This window comes from Cyrtonyx montezumae, unplaced genomic scaffold (assembly GCF_038088225.1).
Source record: "Cyrtonyx montezumae isolate F1298 unplaced genomic scaffold, pur_monq_1.0 scaffold_8, whole genome shotgun sequence".
NCBI lineage: Eukaryota > Metazoa > Chordata > Aves > Galliformes > Odontophoridae > Cyrtonyx > Cyrtonyx montezumae.
This window is the reverse complement of record NW_027072089.1, coordinates 100,111,303-100,136,270: the sequence shown is the minus strand read 5'-3', so window position 1 is coordinate 100,136,270 and position 24,968 is coordinate 100,111,303. Positions and strand designations below refer to the sequence as shown.

Below are 24,968 nucleotides of genomic sequence, written 5' to 3'. Positions count from 1 at the left end.
AATCTGAAGACTTGGTCAGAAAGATTATAAATAATATTAATAAGTATAATAAACTTATACTTGCTGCATAAGTTCCAGGTTATTTTATCTTATTTGCTATTTTAATCTAGTAAACAGCTGTGACTGAAAGCATTTTTACCTGTTTCACTTTCTCCATTTTGAAAACAGAAATAGCAATATTTACTCCCATACTGAGCTGTAGCACCCAGTTCTGGTAGACTAGGGATGGTGTATGTAGCCAAGACACACTTGCTAGCACAAAGAGTAACCGTCAGGAACTGACAAGACAAGAATGTTGCATTCATAGCTTCTCTCCAATTTCAAATCATGCTTCTCTTACAGGTTAAATTACCTTAAATTGTTATTAAATTGTGGTCTCAGAGAACTCATCAGGAGTTCTTGTGAATAATCTGGTTGGTTGTTTCACTGGTTGGTTGGTTAGTTGGTTCAACAGTTTTTCCACATCTTTGTTTAAACTCCATTTCTTCTGGTTTGGTACTCAGCAGTACCTAATCCATCCTGTTGCCTTTTTATACACTTGAATAAACGTTGAAAAATTGTATTTAGTTCTACAAGTCTGTAGATGCTGAAGATAAAGGAAGAGATTATTAATTATCTCTTCTTTCAGCTGTGTTGGCTGCTTAAAACTTACTAATAAAAGACAGTTTGTTAGAGAAGACACTGCTTTTATTGTTACATTGAAGGTTAGAAAGGCTGGGAAAGTGAATTCAGCCCCACTTTTTATAGCTGAATATTAACGGTGTGGGTATTATATTTTACAGACAGCAGGTCTGTAGAAGCATTGCATGGTCAGCTCCTCTAGAGAAAGCAAGACAAAAATGTTTTCCGCAGGGTAATCTTTCCAGTGGAGGAAATCCATCATTTCATATTGTGCAATGGTTGAACAAGTTTTGCCAGCAGTCCCACACTCATTTTGGATAATAAAATAAATGTTGACTAACTGCCCATTTACTGAATGTGGAAAAGCTTTAGTAGAAAGCCAGTATTTGATCCTATACTTAAATACTGCATAACAATTTATTTACACAAGTTGACTGAACTACGATTATGCAGACCATCTTAATTCTGACATATGTTGGCTCTTGAGCAGTTAAACACGCAACTTTAATGTGCTTTAATGTAAACAAACAAAAGCAACATATAAAAAGCCATATGGTACTGGTCACGCATATGTACCAAAATGGTTCCTACCACGCTTCTGCTCTGAAAAATGACATGATGTAATCCCCTACTAAAAGCTGCTCTGTAATTTCAAAGCAAACATGTTTCTTCTGTAAGAAAATCACCTCCTGACCTCTTGTGGGTCACTTGAAGACTATAATGTCCATAGGAGTTTAAAATCAAATTATTTTAGAATGTAATGCCATCCTTTAAGATCTGATTCCTTCAGGATTGCAGTCAGGCACCTAGATCGAGTCATTTGTCAAAGTGGGTTTAAATGACTAGGAGAATCAGCCTGTTAATTAGCAAATTTTTTTGCATGTGTTCAAATCTCGTTCCAGTAGGTCTTTCACGGCCTACGTGAATGAAACTGTGACTTAGCAACTTTAATCTTTCCAATGGTCACTTACTCTCCTGTCTTTCAACTTTGTTTATGTCTTCCAACCCTGAGTAGACAGATACTGAAATAGCTTTAAAAATCTGGATCTTTTGCTTGCAACAGTGTACTTAAGACTTCAGCCTTTATAGAAAACAGCAACAAGAAACAGTTGTTTTTATGTTACCTGAGCAACCCTTTCTGTAAAAATCAGGCCTCATTTCTTTGTGTGTTCAACCAACAAATAAAATTTCTGATATTTAGAAGCTAGTTCTTAAAATCTTAACTTGAAAATTCTGATTTTGAATTTCAATCTCTAGTTGTTATATTTTGCTTCTGCCCAAAGTACCCCAATTTCCGTATAATTTCTTCAATAAGCTAAAAAGTTTTCTATGAGTGACACATCCTTAATACATTCATATCATCACCAAGCCAGGATATTTTATTCACATTTAAGACCGTGTATTCAAAGAGCATGATTTTCTTCATTTTTCTCAAGTATTGCACAACAAATTACAAGTTTGTAGATGATAAAAATAGAATATAATGAGTAGTTAATTAATTTTAATTAATTTCTTAGATACCCAGTTAGATCAAACAATGCATAGAGGTGTTTCTTAAATATAGTTTCAATATTAAATATTAAAAAAAGACTTTAAATGACATTTAGATCTTCTAATGTAGTTCTCACTGTGGGTTATTTTCTACTCAAAGCTTTAAAATTGCTCTTCCTGTCTATTTTTTTTTTCCTACAACAGAGCAGAGCAGACCTTGGCTAACCCTCCACTTTGAAATTTAATTTGGATTTTGTCATATTAAAATTGATCTAATTGAAATAGAAAACATTCTAATGTAATTATTCTGAGAGGAAAGAAAACATGCCCTGTAGACGTAGGAAAAAAATAAGAAAACAAAATCTATTTAATGTCTCCTATTCCTTCTTCTCTGTCAGTAGTTTCCTACCAAAGCTCAATCCTGCAGGCTTTGAACATCTTCCATAAGCTGTTATTACCACTGCTAAAAGGAGCTTCAGTAGCGCTCAGCATTTCTCAGCAGAAGCTCTAATGATTAGACCTGCAATGCCTTTGGCACCGAAATCGTGTCTTTGCAGTCAGTAGGACTGCAGGCACGACTAAAAATATGCAATAATAGCCTCTTTTCTCAGAAAAAAAGAAGATACTTCTACATAAATCTGTAAAATGCTTTCATCTGTAATTACAGATGAAAGATGTAGGTACACTTTTTTTCTCAGTTCTCACAGGCAGGTTTTGATGCTTTTAACTTTGTCAATTGCTTTCACTTGATGACTGGAAAATGGCAAGCACATTCCCAGTTCAGAATTCAACATGTGTTGACATTTGTTTAGCAGCAGTGTTGCAATACTGCAATAAGAAACCAGTATATACATATTATTCCTATTTACAGCCATCTCTCAGAGTTCCAGCACCCTGGTGAGAGGCTGTGGAAAGGCAGAGTCTAGTTGATTCTTCATTATTTTGAATTGTTGCAGAGGAATATCATGCATTATGGTTGAGAGAATGTCACTAAGTTTATATTCTTTTCGTAGGGAGACATCCAAGCACCCAGCCATTTAGAAGAATGTAGTCAAATAGGGAATTTTAATTCTATTTATTGCTACTTTCATGGACTCATTGAATGTAAACTTCTGCAGAATTGCTCATTCCTCACCTTTCTTGGATATGTTGTAATCTGCTGCTTATAGCAGTGTAACGCATTATTTTGTACCTTGTATTAAAAGAAAAAAATTAGATGTGATTTTATTTTTCCTTCTATGGAAATCTCTTATGAAAGTAGCATTTCAGACATGCTTGGAAGAAATGTGCTGTTTTCAGAATGCAAATCATCCATAATAATCCTCTATATTAGATGATGTATATTAGCTTGAAATACTCGTGCATCTCTGAAAATTATTACTGCACTGCCATGAACTCTGAAAAACTCTAACAATGACAGCATAAAAATCAGTCACACATTTGATGTAAGTATTATATATTGTCAGGAAAATTAAAATCCAGACACAGTACTAGCATCTTACTTTTCTCGTGGCTGTGGTGTTCTCAATAGGTTTCCTGGCTTGATTTTTTAATCTTAAAAAACTGAAATAAATTGTTTTTCCTTACACAATAATTTTGTGAGAAATCATTTCTAAGCTTATTTTTTACCTTATCTTGCAAGTTTAAATGAGGACTGAAAATCGGGACTGCTTTGAAGACTAAAACAGCCCCATGTTTTACAGTTACAAGCAATTGCAGTCACTATCTTCATATAGAAGCACTGAACTTTTACTTCAGCAACATCCATCAAATGAGAGCTTACTTGAAGGACATTATTGGAAAAATGGTTTTAGCAGAGTTGACAACAGCCTCTGCTCTGTGATGGAAAGCAGAAGGGCACTTGATGGTGTTTCATTTTGATGTCTTGACAATTCAAGCCAAAATCTAGTGAGGGTCTCCTCAGTTCACTGCCACTTAGCCCAGAAAGACAATCTGCTTCATGACACCTCTTTCTCTTTCAAGCAAGAGAGCAAGAGAAGTCATGGGAACTCTGCACTGTGTTGGACCCATCTTATTTGCATCTAGGCAATTCAGCCACATAAGAGCAATTAACAGTGCTTGCCCTGTGCCTACCCTGAAAGTAAGACCAGAGGTTGGTAAGAGTAATTCAGATATTGCATTTAGAATATGTGTATGAGAGAAGAAAATTTAATACTTGACACAAAGTGGGAACCAGACTTTCTAGAAGTATTCCACTTACACTTGTGCTGGTTACATTATTTTTTAATCCATCTACTTAACAGTGAGTAATTGGTATATTTTGCATTATTCCTAGTTCCTCTGTTCAAGGAAGGAAATAGCAGAAGAGTCTGCCTTGAATAGTATTTATTCCACTGTATGTCATAAAATGCTATTATCTAACAAACATCTAAGAAAAATATTGTATTTTATATAAATAATAAACTATGGCTATACTAGTATCCACTGGTACTTCTTCTTTCTAATATTATTACATAGCAATTTCATAATACTTGAAAAATTTTCAGTAAACCTAAGTTTATGTAGATGGAGTTAATGGCTGAGCTTATATGACATAGCTTGATTAATTCCAGCATCAATGCAAAAGAACCAGAGTGTTTTATAGTCACAGTGCTATCTGCCAATTGATTGTAAGCTGTCTTCTCAATTAATTAGTTGAGTTGAATCAAGAGGAACTTATGACATTTCTTCATCGAAGTAGTTTGAATATGAATATATTCTACTCAGTAGCCATCATCAGCGATGTGGAAGCAGAGGCACTGAGAAAGTCTGGTTCATAACATAACGAGACTTTCCCTAATTAGAAAGTTTATAACTTCATCACTATCCTTAGTCAAGATAAATTGTTAACATCCTGTGCTAACTTTTTTTCATGGGGCAGTTTTACCACTTGTGTTTCATTAACTAGGTGAGAGAAAAAAATCAGTAGTCTGGAAGCCAAACTAGACGATTTTTATTCTTAGTTTCTCTATTCTTTATTCTTAGTCTTTCCCTTCTGTAGTTTGGGGAACTGAAAGCTGGCTCTGATGAGGAATAAAATACAAATGACATGTTCATGATTACTGAAGGGAAGAAAATTTCCATGAAAAGCCATGAAGGGGAGCACAGGTGGGCTTTGGAAAGTCCATTGACTGGGAACTATAGAAGCTAATTTTGGCTGGATGTGACCCAAAGAAAGCAGCTGCTAAGTGTGACATGAAGACATTCCAACAGCAATACTGCCACTGGAAATGTCAAAAGGAGGTCTTACTGAGGCAGAACCAATATCCCTTAAATTCTTAAAAATATATCCCAAAATGCACTCTTTTGTGCTTAAAATTGTATGTATGACTACTGAAATAGTAAGGCTTCTGTTCATTAAATAAATATGGCCCATTCATGCAGGTTTTCATACTGTAGCCTAGTATGAAAGATTTTATATAGCTATTTTACTATAATATCACTGTGTACATATAATTTGAGCATTTTCAGTGTACATGGAGGAGATTTGGATTGCTTCCTGTCCTGGACTATTTATTTGTGTGCTCAAAGACATAGCAAGTGTCACTAGGTAGTTGGTTTTACCCAGTACTATTGTATGAAGTCCAATTTATTCCACGGTGTTCACAAGAAGTGCTATTAATTAGTTACCAAAAGGTTGCTAATTTACAAAGAAGCTAAATTCTCAGACTAAAAGCTTTCAGATGGGACAGAACAATAGAGATTGTGGGGAAAAAAATATATGCGAAGGCTAAGTTCTTCTGAAAATTGAATGACAACCTAGCTAGAAAGTCAAAATCTTGGTATTAGTCACTTTTTTATATTTGCTAAGAGTAAATGTATCTCTGAGTATGAACTCATCCCTTCTGAGCTTGGATGTCAAGAATCACATTGCAATATTGCAGGTGCTGTCTCAATCATGCCTTGTTCAAGCCTTTCAATTTTGTCCTGCATCTCCTGGAAGAGTTGCTGAATGTCTTTCAGTAGGAATGCCTTTCTCTTCATCATGGATGTACTGTGTGACATTCTCACTGCTATCCTCTGCTCTGTGAAGTCAGCCAGCACTTTCTCCTGCTCTGCCTTTTCCAACTGAGCTGATACCTTCAGGCAAAAATTCCTTTTAGGCTTCATGCAATAGTGTTGCATTTCATCTGATCTCTATTTCTCCATCTCTGTAACCCTTCCTGTTCAATATTATGACATTCACTGGTCTTAACAATGAGCTCTAACCTTATGTCATTAACTAAGACAAAGGTGTATTCTAGCAGAGGATGACATCAGATGAGGATCGTGGGATTAGAGTCTGTTACACAAAAGCATTTCAGAGTGCAAGACGCCTTAGTCTCAGAACCAGATTTAACATTTTTAATTGGACTATATCCTGTCTGGATTATCTCTTGGAGTTAATTGGCCCATGTCATACAGACATGTAGGAGAAAATTCATATGCATTCTCATCAGGCAGTAGAGCACAGACTTGAAATAAAACAGGGAGCTTGGCAAACTGACATATCATTAGAACTGCTCTTCTGCAAATAAGCAAGCAGACCTGTTACATTGAATATGCCTGGACAGATTTCATAAGGCCAACAAGTCCAAGGGTCTAGACACACGGATGAGAGGACTGGCAAGAGCTTTACTTAGAGATCTTTACTTTAGAGATTTACTCTTATTTCATTCTTTGAATATTGCTTTTTAATTTCCCAGGAAATATACTGTTATTACCCTACTGTCAGGTGCTGGGCAAAATAAGAAAAGGGAGTAGATGGCCTTGTGAAAAGCTCATTTTGAGTCTTGTTATTATATCTCCCACTGGTATTATCTGCACCAAGTGCTCTGTTGTGTTAGACACTGTAGAACCATTCAAGAGGAGTCGGTGCAAAACCCAAAGAACTAACAAAGGAAGAAAAAATAGAGATGAAGTAATTTTCCTAGCAGTAAACATCTGGTCTGTGGTCAGCCAAGAAAAGAATCTCAGTCTTCTGACTCCCACTGCAAGGCGTATTCTAGCAGACTGTGTGTGCTCACTGCAGTTATCTATCACCTCTGAGATAAATCCTCTGGGGTCTGGGTAGGAACCGACCTAGGGCAATTGCATTCAAAGAAGCATGTTGAGAGCCCTGCAGGACAGCTATTATGGAACAGAGGCTATGCAGAGCTTTCAAGGTGTAGCTTACAGTTGGGATTGTCATGGTTTTGTGGTTTTACATGGTTTCATTCTTCCATAGAAAAACTAGGAGCGACAGGGAATTAGGACAGCTTCAGCTTCTCAGGCCTGTGAAAGTGCTGGAAATGAGTACATGTGATATGGATGTCTTAATACAAATTGCTGACAATGTTTACAATTGCAAAAGTCAATAGCTGCTTTCTAGTATTCTGTGCACAATTAGTAGGGCTGATCATATAAAACCTGTATCACATTTATTTTCCAAATTTAAAAAAATCAGCAGAAATGAACATCTGAGAGAACACACTGCACTGCCCAGTGCTGCAGGACTTGACACAGAGTTTTCCAGTATGATGTTATAATTCAGAAGATAGAAGGAAAAAGTTTTCAAAGAACTCTACAACCTTTTTTTTGTTGTTTATATTCTGGCAGATTACTTGCTGGTTTTACTGACTCACTTGTCTGACATGCAAATAAGTCATAAGAGTGTCATTTTAGTATAAATAGCTATTAGGGCTCATTCTAATCTGCCAAATGAGACCTGCCTATACAACATTTCATTTCCTGCACTCTAACAATAAAACTCTAAATACTTCACAAGTTACACATTTCAAGGCTGACTTGTAAATGACTTTCTTCTGGGCTGCTGGAAGAACTTACCACTTGCCCTCTGGACCCTACCTATTCATTAGTGGATCTTATCTAAAAGTTTCCATGTCCCTGGACCTGTCAGCAACTTGCTTGTGTGAACAGCCCAAGCTCTGAATTGGGTTGTTCTGAACCACTGAAAGAGGAAGACAAAAACATAACGTTATGCCTGTGGAAGATGTCCTGTCCCAAGCTCCTCAAATCACAACATCAATGAGTTTATTATGTCTTTGGATTTACTGGCAGAGAACAATTTGTTTAAGCAATTTCCATCACTAGTCAGTTAAGGCAAATCATATTTGTCAAAACCTGCTGCTTAGGCTAACTCAGACTGTAGGGAAGAAAGCAGGTTAGAGAACTCCAATGAGCAGCTGCACTAGCAGACCGACATCTACTTCCTCTGGCATCACTCTTTGCAAAACTGTGTCTTTTAACACCCTAACTAGTAATTGTTTACTTCTTGTAAAAACAAACAAACAATAACACAGTCCTTCTCCGTCTTTCCTTTAGTCCCCTTCAGGTACTGGAAGGCTACTATAAAGTCTCCCCACTGTAAGTGAGAATATCCCCAACTATTGTCTTCACAGGAGAGTTGCTCCAGCCCTCTGAGCATCCTCATGTCTCTCCTGTGGACCCACTCCAACAGCTTCATGTCCTTCTTGTGCTGAGGAACCCAGAGCTGAATACTGTACTGCTTGTAGGGTCTCATGAGAACAGGGTAAAGCGGGGGCTATCATCTCCCTTGCCCTGCTAGGAACAAGCACCTCTACAAGAACGGTTGAAGAGAAAAAAATCTCTGGAGTGGGTCAGTAAGATCTAGATTGGAGTGAGCTGGGATTCCACAACTTCACTGGAACAAAAACAAGACTTTGCTTTATATCTTTGAAATCTTTGCACACTTATTAATTTATCCATATTATCACAGAAGCATAAAATGGCATCAGTTGTAAGAAACCTTGAAGATCGTTTAGTTTCAACCCCCTCCCATGGGCAGGGACAACTCCAATGAGACCAGGTTGCCTAAAGCCCCATTCAACTTGGCTTCAAACACCATCAGGGATGGGGCATTCACAGCTTCTCTGTGCAGCCTGTGTCAGTGCCTCACATTCCTCTGTGTAAATAATTTCTTCCTAACATCTATTTTAAATCTCCCTTCCTTTAGTTTAAAACCATGCCCTGCTGTTCTATCACTATCTACCCTTGTAAAAAGTTGATTTCCCTCTTGTTTCTAATCTCCCTTTATAAAACTGGAAGGCTGTAATGAGGTCTACCTGAAGCCTTCTTTTCTCCAGATTGAATAAACCCAGTCCCAACCATAGTGGAAGCACTCCAGTACTCTGATCATCTTCCTGGCACTCCCCTGGACCCACTGCAACAGCTCTTTTTTGGGCTATGGGCCCAGAGCCGAACACAGTGCTGCAGGTGGGGTCTCACAAGAGGGGAGATATTTTAATAAACAAATAACTACATATTTACATATAGATCAACAGAAAATAGACAATGACTACATGAGGAACAGTTTTTTGCAACAAATTCTCCTCTTTGTCCATATCCGAAGTAAATCCCTGAGAGCAGGTAGTATAAACATACTGACATTGACTCAGAAATGCACTTCAGACATTAAAAGAGAAACTTCCACAGGCTTACAGTCCCTGATTTGACTGTAAGAATGATAATAAGGAGACAGCAGAAAAGAGTGATGGGAATATTTATTAGCAGTAAGACTGTAATTATTCACAAAGATCAAAGAACAGCCACCAGGTATGAACTGGCTGCCACTAATTTATGCAAAGCCTGGAAAACTCATCAAAAGGTAAAAATGTCCTTACATGCTCATCTGCAGTTTTAAGTCTATGTTGTGGACAGAGAACTGAAGCATGTCAGAAAATCTGCAGCTCCACAATGCCTTCACTCATATTATTTGTTTGTGCTTGCTTCTGTTGCCAGCATCTAATCAATTTCTCCTCAGAGGAAAGATTAGGATATTTTCTGGGCATCAAAAAAATAATAATAATAATAATAAAAAACTGCATTCTTCCTGAAATGAGGAACTTCTTTTGTCATGTTCCCTTTTATTCATCTCCTTTCCATGGTCCAAGAGGATATGAGATAATATTGGACTAAAGCTTTGGGATCTGCAATGGATTCCAGCCAGTTTCTGGGTGCGATCCAAGGTATTAGCTCCAATTTGTAAAGACCTGAATGGTTTTGGACTAGTAAATGTGGATGATGACTTCCTTGTCTGGTCCATGCCATCACAGTTGAAGATGTGAAGCTCCATCAAGATAAATAACACAAGATGTACTCATTGAAGAATCCTTTGTTTTGGAAATAATTGTCTATTTCTGTAATCATCTGGGTCTGCAGTGAATCCTGTTTTGCCCTCTCCTTGTTAAATCATGTGAGGAGAGTGTGGATTGAAGTGTTCGTACTCAGTTTATCCTTTATCCTTGCTGGTATTTTTCATTTATTAAATAAATGCCCAAAGTACTGACTAGGTACCTACAGAAATATTTTTAAAAGTGAAAAACCAACTGAGTAAAAATAGGTTGAGTCACCTCTCAATAGCTTTTCCATGCCTTCAATCATTCTTAAGCCTTTTTTGAGCCTGTTTTAGGACTTCTTTTAAGATGTAGTAATAGTAACTCCAAGGGAGTTACTCCAAAGCCTCCTGTTACACTGACATATATGTGTGTATATAAATATATACATATATTTTTCATTATACCCAGCCCATACCACAAACGCTCTAGAAACTTTTCCATGACTGCACAGCAACAACAATGCTCCTGTGCCCCTGTAATGTCCTTTCTGACAAATGGTTTACAGAACTTACTGGAAGAATGGATTATAGGAAAATGGAAAAGACAAAGTCTACTTCCTCTCCTTCCTCTCCTTATTATGATAGCTAAGTAACCACTCACCATCAGAACATAACCTAGCTAGGGTAATCCTTGACTGTAACTTTCCATCTTTTCCAAAGATAAGAAAGAAACAAGAAGATGGACTGAAATAGAGGAAGAAAGTATCAAGGATTTAATAAGTACACTGGGTGGTACAAGCTCATTACTGGCAAGTTCTTTTGTAAGCATGGCTCTGAAGGATTTGGAAGAGGACAAAGAAGTGGCTTTGGGGAGTTGTATGGCAAGCTCATTTTAGCAGGAAAAGTACAGTGGGAAACAGCCCAACTGATGCTTGTTGATGAATCAACAGGCTGCCCAGGGAGGAGAGGGAGTCACCATTTCAAGAACCACGCAGCACTGGGGGATATGCTTTTTGGGCATGGTGGTGGTGGGTTGATAGTAGGACTTGATGATCTTAGTGGTCTTTTCCAACCTTAATGATTCTATGATTCTACAATGTGTGCATTCTCACATTACCATAATGTGATGTGCACAATACTATCACTGTATTAAATTTTTATATTGAAGATATTCAGAGATAGGTCCACAACTGGTCTACTTGTAGTTATAGATCCAGTGGTTATATTAAAGAAATGAGGAACTCTCAGGTCTAATTAGTGGTACTGCCCAGATGAAAAAGGTGTGGTATCTTCTCCCACCCTTCAGCACTCCTTATTTCCATAATATAGGGGCAATATGAAAGGACTTGTACAACAACTTTGCCTTGCACTTTTTAGATTGACACAGGTTTTCTGACTCTTCAGCCTACATTACACATAAGCAGCTGGGATAGGAAATAAAAATTTTAGAGTTTAGATTACTGACTTTTGTACTGAGAGTTTTCTTGATTTTTTTAAATGTCTAGAGGTACATAAAAATAAATCTTCATAAGAAGAGACTTAAAAATAAACAATCACATGAACAAGTTGCTTTTGCTTGAAGTCATTTAAATATCATTTTTCAATAGTATCTATTTTCTGACCTTTGTATCTCTATTTTACCACTGAAAATACACGAACACCAACATACGCTTCGGTAACTAATAACTCCCACAAAATCATATAATGTGCTAACATTTGGGAACCTAGAAACAGTGTCTTGATAAAACAAAACATTATCACCTCTGAACATTGATAGGATATTAGACATTACTCTCTAAATCATACTAAGTTTGTAAAGTACATCAAGGGAATTAATGCACATATTACACTAAGGTTGTGGCTGATAAACCTACTGAAGGAAAGATTCAAGGGAGAAAACAGGGGACTTCACCATTCTCATGCTCTCACTGGCAATTCCTGTTTGTTTTCAGCTTCAGTGACATATGACATTTATATCAACCTTTAGCTCCTCTGTTTCTGTTATATTGAATTCTCTTTTGGTCCCTTTGTCTATCAAATATGAAGTCTATTCACCTGTGGCATGCTGTAAAGACTTTCATTTTAGAAGAGGTGGAGAAGTTGAATCTTATGTTTTTGGCACAGCACAGCACTGTAGGGTAACAGGAATGAGTCATTTTGGGTTCTGGAAGCCCTTAACACCATGCAGAAGGAGCATCAGCCAAGATGGAGCACCACAGAGGTATGGCTGTGCTGCTGCTGGTACACAGCTGACACACCAGAGGACACATCCTCAAAATCATAATGTCACTGAAAGTCATTTGGACTTCTGCAGTATTCATGGCAAAAGAGAAACATCACTGTGCTGAATTCACCTTGCTTCTTTTCCTCCTTACTTCTTGTAATGCTGTTTATTTGTGAAACAGATCTCAGCCTAGTGCCATTTGGAGTCACCTGTGCTACCTCCAATAATACAGTTCAGCATGTCCAGTAGCAGCATCAGCTCTGGTGAGCTTTCTCACTCAACTCTCTACCAGGTTTCCATTATCATATATAAGTACACCTACTTGAAAATATCTATCATCGACTCTGACAACCAAAAATAACTGAGACAGAAACACAGTTTCTATGAGAATATCAACAAACGGAGCATGTATGTGTAGTCAGTGAGAGCACTGATGCTGATAAGTCAGTACTATGTCCACAGGCTGCAAGCTTCTTTGGAGCTCAGCACACCAATATGGGCCTGGCTAAAAGGAACTGCAACAGCTTGGTGGAAAAAAGGACGAGGAAACTGTGGACAGTATGATATGTATACCATGGTGCTTGAACTGTGGCCAGTGTTTTTCAGTAGTAAACATAGTCATAGAGGAAAAAATTATTTACAGCAGTCATTTATATTTCTCAGGAAGGTTTATGCTGTTGTTCTTACCCAGCAGTGCCATCAGCCAGCCATCCCGTGGTGCAGCCAATGAAGGAACAGTCCAGGACAGCCCTTTTCAGTTCTTCTGCAGTTGCTAAGCGAGCACTCAGGTCAACACAAGCTTTCTCAGCTTCAGCTAAATCCAGACCCTGAGAGTTGTTCTTGGACTCGAGTGCAAACACTTTCCCTGCAGCACCAAGAAAGCTAAAGTCACTCATCGTGGCATGGTATTCAACATATGTTCCACAAAAATATTGCATACTATCACCACATAAAGTCTTCTTGTTTTTAGTAAGTTCAAACCAGTGAGCTACCTATTTCTTGGAATTAATGTTAGCAACACTCTAAAGACTTTTATTGTAGTTTTTCTTTTACTTATGTTAATCAACAGAAAAGCAAGCATAGCTAAGTCCCTGTTCATTCCTAGTCCACATGAAAACCTTGCCTTCTTTCTGTAGGTCTCTGCTTAAGATACAGAAAGAGAAAGCACCAATGCTGTCCTATATGCAATAAATAAACAAAGTCAGAACGTCTCCTGTTGGATATAGCACTGGAATTCATTACTAAGCATATTATAATTACAGTTATAAAACTAACTGCATAAAGTAAGAACACATCTAGATCCCAGTATTGTAACTCACTCTCCCACATCGGAAAGAGATTCATATTCATTCTCTAAAATAAAAATGATGTAATTGTGTGGCAGTTCGTGCCTAAATGCTGCTGCAAAGCCACTTTGTGGTTATATCTTTCTGGAAAGACAGATGAAATTTCTTTCTTAATAGAAGACTTTTTTAAATGAGCACGAGGACAGATTCAGCATAACAATTTCTTGAGTTGTTTTTCTTTTCAGTTTGGTTTATTCTATTTTAATTTATTTAACAGTGTGAAAGATGTAAGGGTGAATGTTAGAGATTTTATCAACTGGAAAATGGGCAGTTTGGGTCACACTCATATGATATATTGACCAATATCTGTAATTCTTCAGATTGATTCATGCTGATTCTGTACAAGGAGAGACCCTTCCCCCTATGTATTACTTCAACAAACTGATGAATCTGAATCTAATCCTACATATAGGTCACTGATACAGAGTAAGTCTGCATCTGACAGTGCAGTGTTAAAGCAATGAAAGAATCAGTCTTTACATCAAAATATGCAAAATTTCTTCCATGTAAATATGTCGTTCGTGTTTATGCTAACTAACAAGCATAGATGGGTTTTGATGAACATTCTAGATACGCATGGTAAGAAGTTGTCCTGATAGATAGAAAGCAATTTAAATAAGCAGGACAAGCTGAGATGATAAGGAACAGGATTTCACAGTACCCAGAGAGATTTTCTCAGGTTCAGGTAGCAACAGTAGTTGATCCAGGAATGCAATGCAGAAGCACTGATCAGCTGGTTAGGATGATCAGCACTGATCATCCTAACCACTAAACTAAATTGTCTATGGATTCTCAGCCATAAACAGTATCATGAATTATAACTAGAAGTAGGGAGTTCACACAGACTAGTGAAAAAAGCAAGTCTCTTCATGCCTGAGTACAAAAACCTCAGGAATCTTTGCAAATGTCTCAAATAATGGAACAATCATAACCGAGTTTGTTGTTTCCAAAGCCATGAACAGCCACAGTGAAGGATGCATGGACTGGAACAACCATAACCGAGTTTGTTGTTTCCAAAGCCATGAACAGCCACAGTGAAGGATGCATGGACTCAGGAGAAACAATACAAGCAGAATGACTTTAAATTGTCACTTCTTAGTTGTGGAACAACTTTCATTTATAAAGATAAGCAGCATTTGAATATAATGATTTACTGAGGCTTTGATTAAATTAAAAACTTGCCTCCATTCAAAATTTCTTAATTAGGGGTTGATACGCATCATCAAAGACATATAGGGTAAGTGTGTATCACCTGACTTAACTCACACAGCAAGTTTATCATCACAGCAGCGAATCATCTGAGAACTCATAAATATTGGTCTGACATAGCAGTATGCCCTGCTTTCCTGATATTAACATTTTATTTTGGAGGTTAAACTAGAAAGAAAAATCTTTAAGGACTGAGTTCCACAAAGAAATAATTATATGAAGTTCATCATTTAGTCTTTTTACCAGTAAATGACGATTACATTTTTTACAGGTGTTTTACAAGTGTTAAGGTAAATTAACTTTTTGCTGGAAAATATGAAAATGCTGGACATCTGAGTTATCCAAAATATGTAGACAAATAGGTTTTAGGGTAAGCTAGGCAAAGTCTTACTGGTCAGGAAAATTACAGTGAACTGCTTCGTAGGAAATTCTGGTCAGCCAGAAGGGGATAATAATGGATGTCCATCTTACCAGAATAACCTGTGAATCTTCTCCTGAACTCCAGTAATGCTATGGCTATCTGCCCAGATTTTAACATATGCTTTATATTTTGCTTTGTTATTCTTGATGTTGGTTTTTTTGTTGTTGTTGTTAAAGTAGTAGCAAGCGAGTTTCACTTGTTTGACACCAACGAAACATTTGGATCCCCAGTATTCTGCCCAGCATCATTTTACTGGGGGGGCATGTAGAGGGAAAAGTATGTAGGAGAACTATTGGAACAGCAACAGGGAAAAGTACATCAAAATAAAAATTTCCCTTAAACAAATAAGATGACAGCACTGCACCTTACAGTGCTATGACTAACTGCATTCTTGTACTGATTATATTCACTTTTAATCACAAAAGTGGTCTGACTTCGAAGCTGTGCACCCAAGGGTAAAATATCTGTAAACTTTTTATTGTTGCTATCTGTAATGAAAAATAAAGAAAAGGGAAAAAAAAACCCAACCTGTCTCAAATACTTGATGATACAGTCAATTTTACTACAAGGGTTGTGAAATATTCAAAGGGCATCACCCCTCTACAGTGTAGAGTAACTGAAACCAGTTTTCCCTCTGACATAATATCAAGAGATGTACTATCACTCTGTTTTAAATATGAGGCTGCTATATTTCCGTAAGGCACAGCATGCAAGGATCATGAGTTTTTGTAGCTTTGTTCAAATACCTTTTGTTGTGCAACAGCCACCACATTTAAGCTCCTTCCCAATGCTCTTCCTTCATTTCTGCCTGTAACGTTTCTACTTCCCATAGTAGAATGATGAGACAGGTGGTGTGGAAAAGTATTACCAAAACTCTACATATTTGAATAAAGATTTCAGACAAAGCCAGTCTCTCATTTCAAGTTCAAACTAGAAATCCATAGGAAGTAGCCTTTTTCAAAAGACTTAATGCACGAGTTTTCCAGTTTCAGAATGAAAAATGTCCTCATCATAAAGTTTTTTCATGTTTCCCACTGAAACTCGTGAAAAAGTTCTAACTTCAGCGCTAAGATGTAAATGATAAGGCATTATTCTTCCTACTGTTAATTAACAGACAAACTCACAATTCTAAATAAAAAATCCCACTTCTGTAATAACTACAGTATTATATGGGTAGCCTCCACTGTCATCTGCTCATTATTACAGAATTGTAATTCTATTTTGATAAATAGATAAATATTTTTATTAATATTATTGTTTGGCACTAAAATTTTGTCAACAAGCAACAGTTGAATACAGTTTTTATTAAAGAGTATGATTGAAAACATACCCATAGATCTCAAGGTCTCTAGGATTCATTTTTATCACCTTGTTTGAATTTCTACATAACTAGGCTGTAGATTTCCCCCTGTAGTTCCAACACTGAGTCCAAAAATTTGTGGTTGAACTAGAGCATGTCTTTTCAAAAGGCATCCAGTCATGATTCAATGACTACAAGTAATGGAGAATTTACAGCACACTTTATAGTAAACTGTTCCAATGGTTCATTACTCTCACTCCACCTTATTTCCAGTTTCAAATTTTGCTAAACTCAGCTTCTAACAACTGAAGCTTATTATACTTTAGAGTCTGAAGAGCTGTCTATAATCAGATACAGAAAATCACAGAAAGGGACACTTCAGGAGTGTCCAAACTTAATTTCTTCTTACTTTAGGAATCACAGTGGAAAGAACAGAAAACAGAGTTGGATAATTTATTCTAATACATTAACAAACAGAACAAGTTTTTATGAGGTACGTAGGCACTGTTCAAAGCCTACTGAAGTTCAAATTCTTTCATGTCTTCTGGAGGTCTTGCACTATGCTTGAAGAAATCAAATATACTTTAAAACAGAAGCGTGTCTCACAAATACTATAGCACTTAAAAAGTCATGCCTATTGTGCTGATTTGATGATGTGTTACTAGATGATAGAGCCTCATTAGTTTCAACAAAATAAATGTGGTGAAAGATGTGCTTATTTGGACGCTGATTTATTTTTACTTAAATGTTAAAGTCTTCAAAGAGAGGTAAAGGAGTGTGAAGAAAGAGAAGTTCAACTCTATACTTCAAAAACAATTTAATTTCCATTTCTATGGCTGTGTGCAACAATGGCCTTGATTGTAGTATCAAGGGTTGAGGATTCAGAAGAACTGTACAATTACAGAGAGAGATCTGGGTAATTACCAGAATGTTCATGAATGTGGAGTTTATTTCCACGAGAAAATAAAATGAATGATGCCTTATTTAATTCAAGCTGCTTAAAATGGTTGGACTAGATGATCTTGTAGGTCCTTTCCAACCTTATGTACCTATGAACCTATGAAAATATTGCATCATCAGAAAAGTAGAAAAATTTAGAGGTCACCTTTGTTTGAGATCCTCCTCAGAAAAGCTCAGTTTGAACTTAGATTTTAATTTTAGGAAAGGCTTTAGGATCAAGTATTTCTAATTGTTTATGCATTTATTTTTGCAACATACAAATATATTAGCTGGTTTGCAAGTAGGACCAAAATTGTTTACGCGCCTGCTACTCAAACACAAATGTATAGATATAGCAGAAGAAGCACTTTTTTTTTTTTTTGTCTTTTCCTTTGGCTTTCTTTACAGCCTTTTCATAAAGACTATAGTAGGTTTTTCCCTCTTAAACTTCTCCAGGAGTTTTACTGCAGATCTAAAACTGCTCCTTTTCACTGTTTTTCAGAATATCAATTCCTTTATTTGTTATTATTTTTCAGAACAGGTACTTAATTTGTTTCATTTTTTTTCTTATTTTTTGAAACATACTTAATAGCTAGTTCTGCCCACTGACTTCTGCTTAACAGCAATTCTATAGAAAAGAAGTTCTTAATTATAGACAGTGTGTCTTCTTCCCTGTAGGACTGGAGTGCTGTATCTAGCCTGTATATGAGGTGTAGAAGAAGGGCAGCTTTTTGAGCGCCAAAGTGATATCAATCAGCTCCAATACACTGAGAAATATAAGCATATCAGTAAAATTCTACTTTCAGCATCAGACACATCTGCTTCTAGGTCAGAAGTACAGCTAGATCCTCACTTAATTGTCCCTAGCCTTCTGGATTCATAATCCTTCACCTGCACCTCTGCGGTCACTGTATGTGCTCACTACCAAATGACTCAATAATCTCCAGAGGTCCCTTCCAACCCCTGTGATTCTGTGATTCTGTGACTGCCTTGGCCAGTAGGTTTTGTACATAACACAAACTTGAGCCAACAGAACACCACTACTTTAAAATAATTTCTTAAGTGTTACAAATAGAGTATTTCTCAAATCAGGTGTGTATCGGTAAGGTAGATTAATTGCCATAATTCTATGCCAGTAGTGACAAAAGGAGTCAAGAAAAGCAGAGGTGACTCTTGTATAGCACTCGTGAAGCCAGACCCTGGTTCTCCTATCCCAGGGCAAAGATATTCCAAAAAGTTTCATTTGCACTGGTGTATTTAAGAACAGCTACAATCACAAGAACATAACTAAAACCTTTGTCTTCCTAAAGGTGAAGCTTAAAGTTGGTTCCAACTGAGAAAAAATTACTCAGCAGTGCTATTTGGCTGTGTGGTTCCCATTCACAAATCTGGAATCTACCAGTGGTTGCTGCGGCTGAACAACTCCTGAATGTTGAGCTGTGTTTACTGACTCCCTTCCATAACCTATCTCATTCTGCAGTAACTGCACTGCCAATAGTAGCACTACCCTGCTGTACATTTATGCCAGAGTAAGTCTGAGCAGGAACAGGCCCTACGGAGCCCCTAATCTGCCAGACCCTGATCTCCAGAGCTATAAACAAGCATATTTCCATTGCAGAAAAAGCAAACTGCAAAGGGAAACAAAGCTGTCCTTTATTTAGGCATTTATCTTTGTCTTCTGGAGTCTATCCGCTCTACAGCAATACCCATTGCAGTAAATATTAGTCAAAAGAGATCAATTAAGCTTCAAGGCTTTACACTTCACCATACCCCAATGGTCTCCACTTTTACTGCCTACTCTTTGTCATTATTTGTATATGAGATAATAAAGTGGAAGTCTTCCTTCGGGAAATATATTCTAAGTAGTTTTGGGGAGCTGCCTGTAACAGGGGCCAGTCTGGATTTCACTGGGTTTTTTACAAGGTGAAGTCAAAATCCCTTCAGCACTTTTCAAAACATTCAGTTACTTTCAGTTAAAAGTACCAAATACATACACATGTCACCCAGAACCATCCTCACCCCGAACCATCCTTTGTCACTTAAGTGACATCTGCATATAACAGAGAGTGGCACAGTGGCATTTTTACCTAAAATTTCCACAACTGAAAAACTGGTTTCCTGTTTGGATCAGGCTCAAATGATCTATATAAGAGTATTACTACTGATTGGGACTCTCAGATCTTCATAAATATGTAAACTTACGTGTAGTGTTAAATTTTTAAGATCAAATCAAATGTTTTCTTCTGCATATTTAAGCCAGCGTTACAATTATCCGCTTTAATGCTAACACCAGGAGAACATGCTGAGGAGCATGCTAATAGAAGACTCACACATTTTCAGCAGTGACGTTTATAAGTTAAATAAAAATCAAAACAGCAGTGTTATAATAATGGCTGACAATTGCAATGTACTTCATATATCTTACCCTTTCATTCTTAAAATGTAAGGCAAATTTGACAAACTCCTAAATGTCAACTAAAATCTGTCATGAACTTTGCCTCGAAATGGTCTCAAACCTTTTCCCCTTTATCTGTTCAGAAAGCAAAAAGATGCCTTTGATCCTACTGAAACAAAAAACAGAGAGAGATATCTGAGAAGATAAGGTAATTTTTCAGACAAAGCATTCTTAGCCAAGACAAATTAATTATTCCCATCCTGACACCTTTCGGAAGTTATGTGGAGAGCCTTCATCCATAGTGATGCATTTTTTCCTCATTTCAGAGGGATTTTGCTATGGAAGGAGAACTTCCTGAAGTCAGAACTGCAGTTTTGCCTTCTGCAACACAGTGGGTTTGTCTGTCACATTTCTTTCACTTTATTCTTAAAGAAAAAGTCATTTTCTCCGAATTTACAAGACAAGGTTCTGGTGTGTAAATGCTATTTCACACCAAGTGGTAGCAACAACCAGCACGATTAATTTGCCCCTTTCTTTTGCCGTATTTTGTGACTAGATGACATAAATTTCAGCCAAGGAGGAAAAATGCTCTGAGAACAAGAAGAAGAGGTTTTTATTGCCCTATAATATTAAGAAACTGTTCTCTGGCATTATACAGCAAACATCAATGGTAAAGAATTACTGTACTGAAATAAATACATATATATATCCTGAGATCAGGCATAAACCTATTGCAGCTGCAAAATGGAAAGAAAAAAAACAACACAAAAAACCCATGGCCATTCAGCACTGCTCTCCCAGGAAAATAACCAGTTGTTTTAAAAATTAATAATGTTATCACTAAGGCAAGTTGGTCACCATCAGGGGGGCTAAATTATTCAAAGGGGAACGGGCTGCTTGCAAGGGATGCTTCCATTCGGGATTGCTGTCAGCAAGTTATGTTGCAGAGTATTCAGTTGATGGTGATTCAGCCCAATTTGTGCTCCAATTGAACCGCTCAGCGGTGCAGAGCAGGTGAAGCTCGTGTGCAGGAGGGTCAGCTGTTGTCCTGAGAGTGCAGAACCAAATCAAAAATGCTGTGAGCAGAAGCCTTCAGCTTCTTGTCTCCCCTTCCTCGGTACCTGCCCATGTAAGCCGATGTTTGGTGACTTCTGAGCTGGGCAGATGTGGAAGTCATTCAGAGGAATGGTATTTTCAATTATAAATAAAAGCACACACACAAAAATAAATAGAGAGAGCTACTGCTTCTTATTTGTGTTCTAGCTTTATTCTATTATCCTTACTTCCCCTGGAAAAGGTCACCATCCCATCGTTTTGTTGTAATAAAACAATCTGAGCCTTCTGGGATCTTATTTCCTTTCCTTGCTTAACCCCGGGATATTTGTAGAGTCTCAAAAAGCTCTGAATCAGACGTTTCCTAACCCAAATTGGGGCGTGTGTTTAAGTTTCTAATTTAAAAAAAAAAGAAAGGTTGGTTTGCTTTTTTGTTGTTGTTGTTGTAGTTTTCAGAAACAACACATTTCAACACAAAGTTCTCCTTCCAGCCCCAGCAACCCATCCCGAGCGGAGTGGGGACTCACCATCAGCCCGAACAGAGATGATCTGAAGGATGAAGAAGACGGGTCCCACACCCCGGGCAAAGGTGAGAGATGATCTCCGGGAGCCCAAAGCCATCGCCCTGCTGCGAAGCCCCCCGCTGCAGGAGGTGGTGCAGAGGTTTTCCTCTCCCTCCTTAGCAGCACGGGCTGCGGTGATGGTTTCAAGGATCCGCTTTCCCTCGGCGGGATCCTGCGTCTTGGGTATGTGCTGAAGGCAGGAGGGGTGGAAAAAGAAAAGGAGAGGGAGGGAGAGAGGAATCTGTCGCTTGGCGGGTGTGAAGGGGAGGGGAGGTGGGGGGAGATGTCCGGCCAGCTGGGGCTGGGGAGAGCCTCTGCCCAGCCCAGTCGGCAGGGCAGCGAGCACTGAGAGCCGGTGTGAAAAGTCACATTGCCTTGTCAGTAAGCATTCAGCGGTGCAAGAAATGCAGAAACCAGGAGGGAGGGAAAGGGGGGAATGAGGCTAGGAACAAGCGGGAGAAATCCCTGGCTAACGGGAGAAAGGCAGCTGGATAGCTGGCTCTGGAAAGGGGTGAATTTGTGGATGGATCTGTGCTTCCCACCGGGATGGGATGGTAACTGAGAAGTGCTTTCTCTCTGCGGGGTGAAAGCAGTCAGCATGTTGCTTAGGGTTGCAGGTCAGCGTCTGCCACAGTGAGAGTGACGGTCTGCAGGTGAGGGCTGAGGAAAGGTAGCAAATGGCACCGTGCTGTGACAGTGGAGCTTCACTGAGGATGGAGACTGCTAGCCCTGCTGCTCCAGATCCCGGGTTCTGGCAAGGCACAAGGGACCACAGGTCAAAGAGGGAGTCTGCTTCAAAATGCTGCTTTTCATCAGTGCCCCTGACCCAGAGGAATGAGCTGGTGCTCCTCAAGGCTGGAGGCAGTTGGTGAGGGGAGTTTCCAGCTCCCGTCAACACTTACAGCAGTGACATCTGTCCCTCATTCCCACTCATCCTAAATTTGTCCAAACAAAACTAGAAAAAAAAAAATAACCCACAATAAGAGGAAATATACGAGTGGTGATGCCAGGATTTATTTCGCTAAATATATAAATGGAATAGTTTTGTGTTGCTGTTGGAACTGAGCAGAGCTGAGAAATGTTGTTTTCATATTCCCATCCTATTTTGCTTTTATTTCAGCTTCTTAAAATTTTTTTCCCTTAGAAATTCAAAGCTGGGCAAAAATGTTCAGTTTGCTGGAAACTCCAAGCCACCAAGAACAGGGGCAGGACCTCAACTCCCCTACCACCATGGTCCTGGTGGCAGAAAGGGCATGGTGCCGGTAGACAGATGTAGACATCTTCTGATCATGGTGAGCCTGCCAAATGCTATTTTCAGTCTGAATTGAATGACTCAAGCTTAGGAACCTCCCTGCGTGATACTCATGAAAGCAATAACACTATGGTACTAGAAACTTTAAAAGTATCTATGTTTGATGAATCTGGGTAGATAATGTTCTGACTCAAGTGACTTTTAAGGAATCTTAGCCTCTTTCCATAGGAAGTTCTGCACAAATATACAGAAGAACTTCTTTACTGTGAGGGTGACAGCACACTGGAACAGGTTGCCCAGAGAGGCAGTCTCCTTTTCTGGAAGTATTCAGAACACATTTGGATGCCTATCTGTGTGACCTCCTGTAGGGAACCTGCTCTAGCAGGGGTTGGACTCAATAATCTCTACATGTCCTTTCCAGCCCCTACAATTCCGTGACTCTTTATATTTACATGCAATGCAAATATACACTCTGAAAGGTTTTGGACAGGTAGCTTTGAATTTTCTGTTTATCCAAAAGAACACAGATGGCAGCAGGTTTCTTTACATTGTCTTGTCAACCAAGGTCTTTTAAAGAACACCCCCAGAATTAGAAAGAAAGGCAGCATTCTGCTTACCATATCTTTAACAGCTTAAGTGCACTGTAACTATGTAACTGCGTTTTGTGCCAATGGAAATTGTATGCTACGTACTGCAGAAATTAAAATGACAGAAAAGGAAGTAGAAAATCGTAGCATTCTTTGAACTTTTCTGTTTCTTTTACTGGTGACTTAGCTAATGGCATAAAATGCATGTTTAATTCTCTGATACTCCAACAGTTCTACATCTGTTTTAAAAATCAGTGGACACAAAAAGAAGAAAGGTGTTGGATCTATATTCTTTCAGTGAGATAGCAAAGACATTTCAAGAAACTGAGTAAGTAGTTACAGCAAGACATACAGACATGAGCTGAGACTTGACTTGACCAAAGCAGTAGCTCCATGTTTCCCTGACATTTGTTACAGGGATTACAACTTTGTTTGTCCTTTGCTGTCCCCAAGGGATTGGTCAAAACATCTGGGGGAAAGGGCAGTATCTTCTAGATTTCCATCTAAAATTCCAAAGTTCTGCTTGATTTATTTTTCTATAATTGGATCGCTTTCTTGTGTTGATATATATAAGGGCATGTTGCCACTCTGGCTCCTGTCTTGGAAAATCTCAGCTTGTACTCTCAAGAAGAACATCTCACTGATTTCAAAGAATTACAACAGACCATGGGATATGTTCCTTTCTGAAGGCATGAACAGTTGGTAGAGTGAACCAGTTTCTTCCACTCATCCCATCTCAACTGTAAATTAAGATTGTAATCTTGGAAAACTAGGGATGCTTACCAGTTATTAACTCCTGAAAGTAAGTTCATCACTGCAAACCAGCTGTCCTTCAAATCTCATATTTCAATAGGCAAAAATCATAGTATATTTTGGAAAATTTACATAAAACAGAACAGATCAGGTTTTGTACTGAAATGATGTACACATTGTTTTGCATTGAATATTAATCAGGTTAAAATCCCGCATTTATACACTGGGCCTCTTTGCACCAAAAACTCAAAATGAGGTCTGGGTCTTAAGATGGATAAATACAGATATAAATATTTGCTCAGAACGTCTAGCATTCACAGCAGTACAGTAACACATTGGTTGAACAACTCAGTGTATAATGTACAATGTTTTGTGTCACATTACAAAAGATTAATTGTATGTGTAGCTTTACACAGTTCATAGATCATGCCTGCCTTGGGAGTACTGAATGTGCCAACAGTGATATTTTATAAAACACTGTTTCACTGTGTATAAGCTTTCACATAGGGAGTAAGACATGTGAAGGCACAGTGCCATAAAGTTTGTGTATGTACACATGTGAATGCAATGCACACAAAGCACTCATGTGCTATAAAGCACACATAACACTTCGGGCATCTAGTACCTGGAGAGCATCTACACTCATTTCCATGTGGAATATGTCATCCAAATTAAGAGTCAATTCATAGTACCAAACAAAACCCCTAAAGAAATTAAGGCGGTCAAAGACCTGCTTGAAAACATTTGAAAACTATGTA

At 38.1% G+C, this 24,968-nt stretch overlaps 1 protein-coding gene across 1 annotated transcript in view; it reads right to left on the bottom strand.

Annotated features, from left to right (window-relative positions):
• SUSD5 (sushi domain containing 5) overlaps positions 1-21,676 on the bottom strand; it is a 43,454-nt gene extending 21,778 nt beyond the window's left edge. Inside the window, 2 exon segments of the mRNA XM_065753378.1 lie at positions 13,080-13,257; positions 21,583-21,676. Of these exon segments, the coding sequence (XP_065609450.1) occupies positions 13,080-13,257; positions 21,583-21,676 (272 nt within the window).
• Between the last annotated feature and the right edge of the window lie 3,292 nt (positions 21,677-24,968).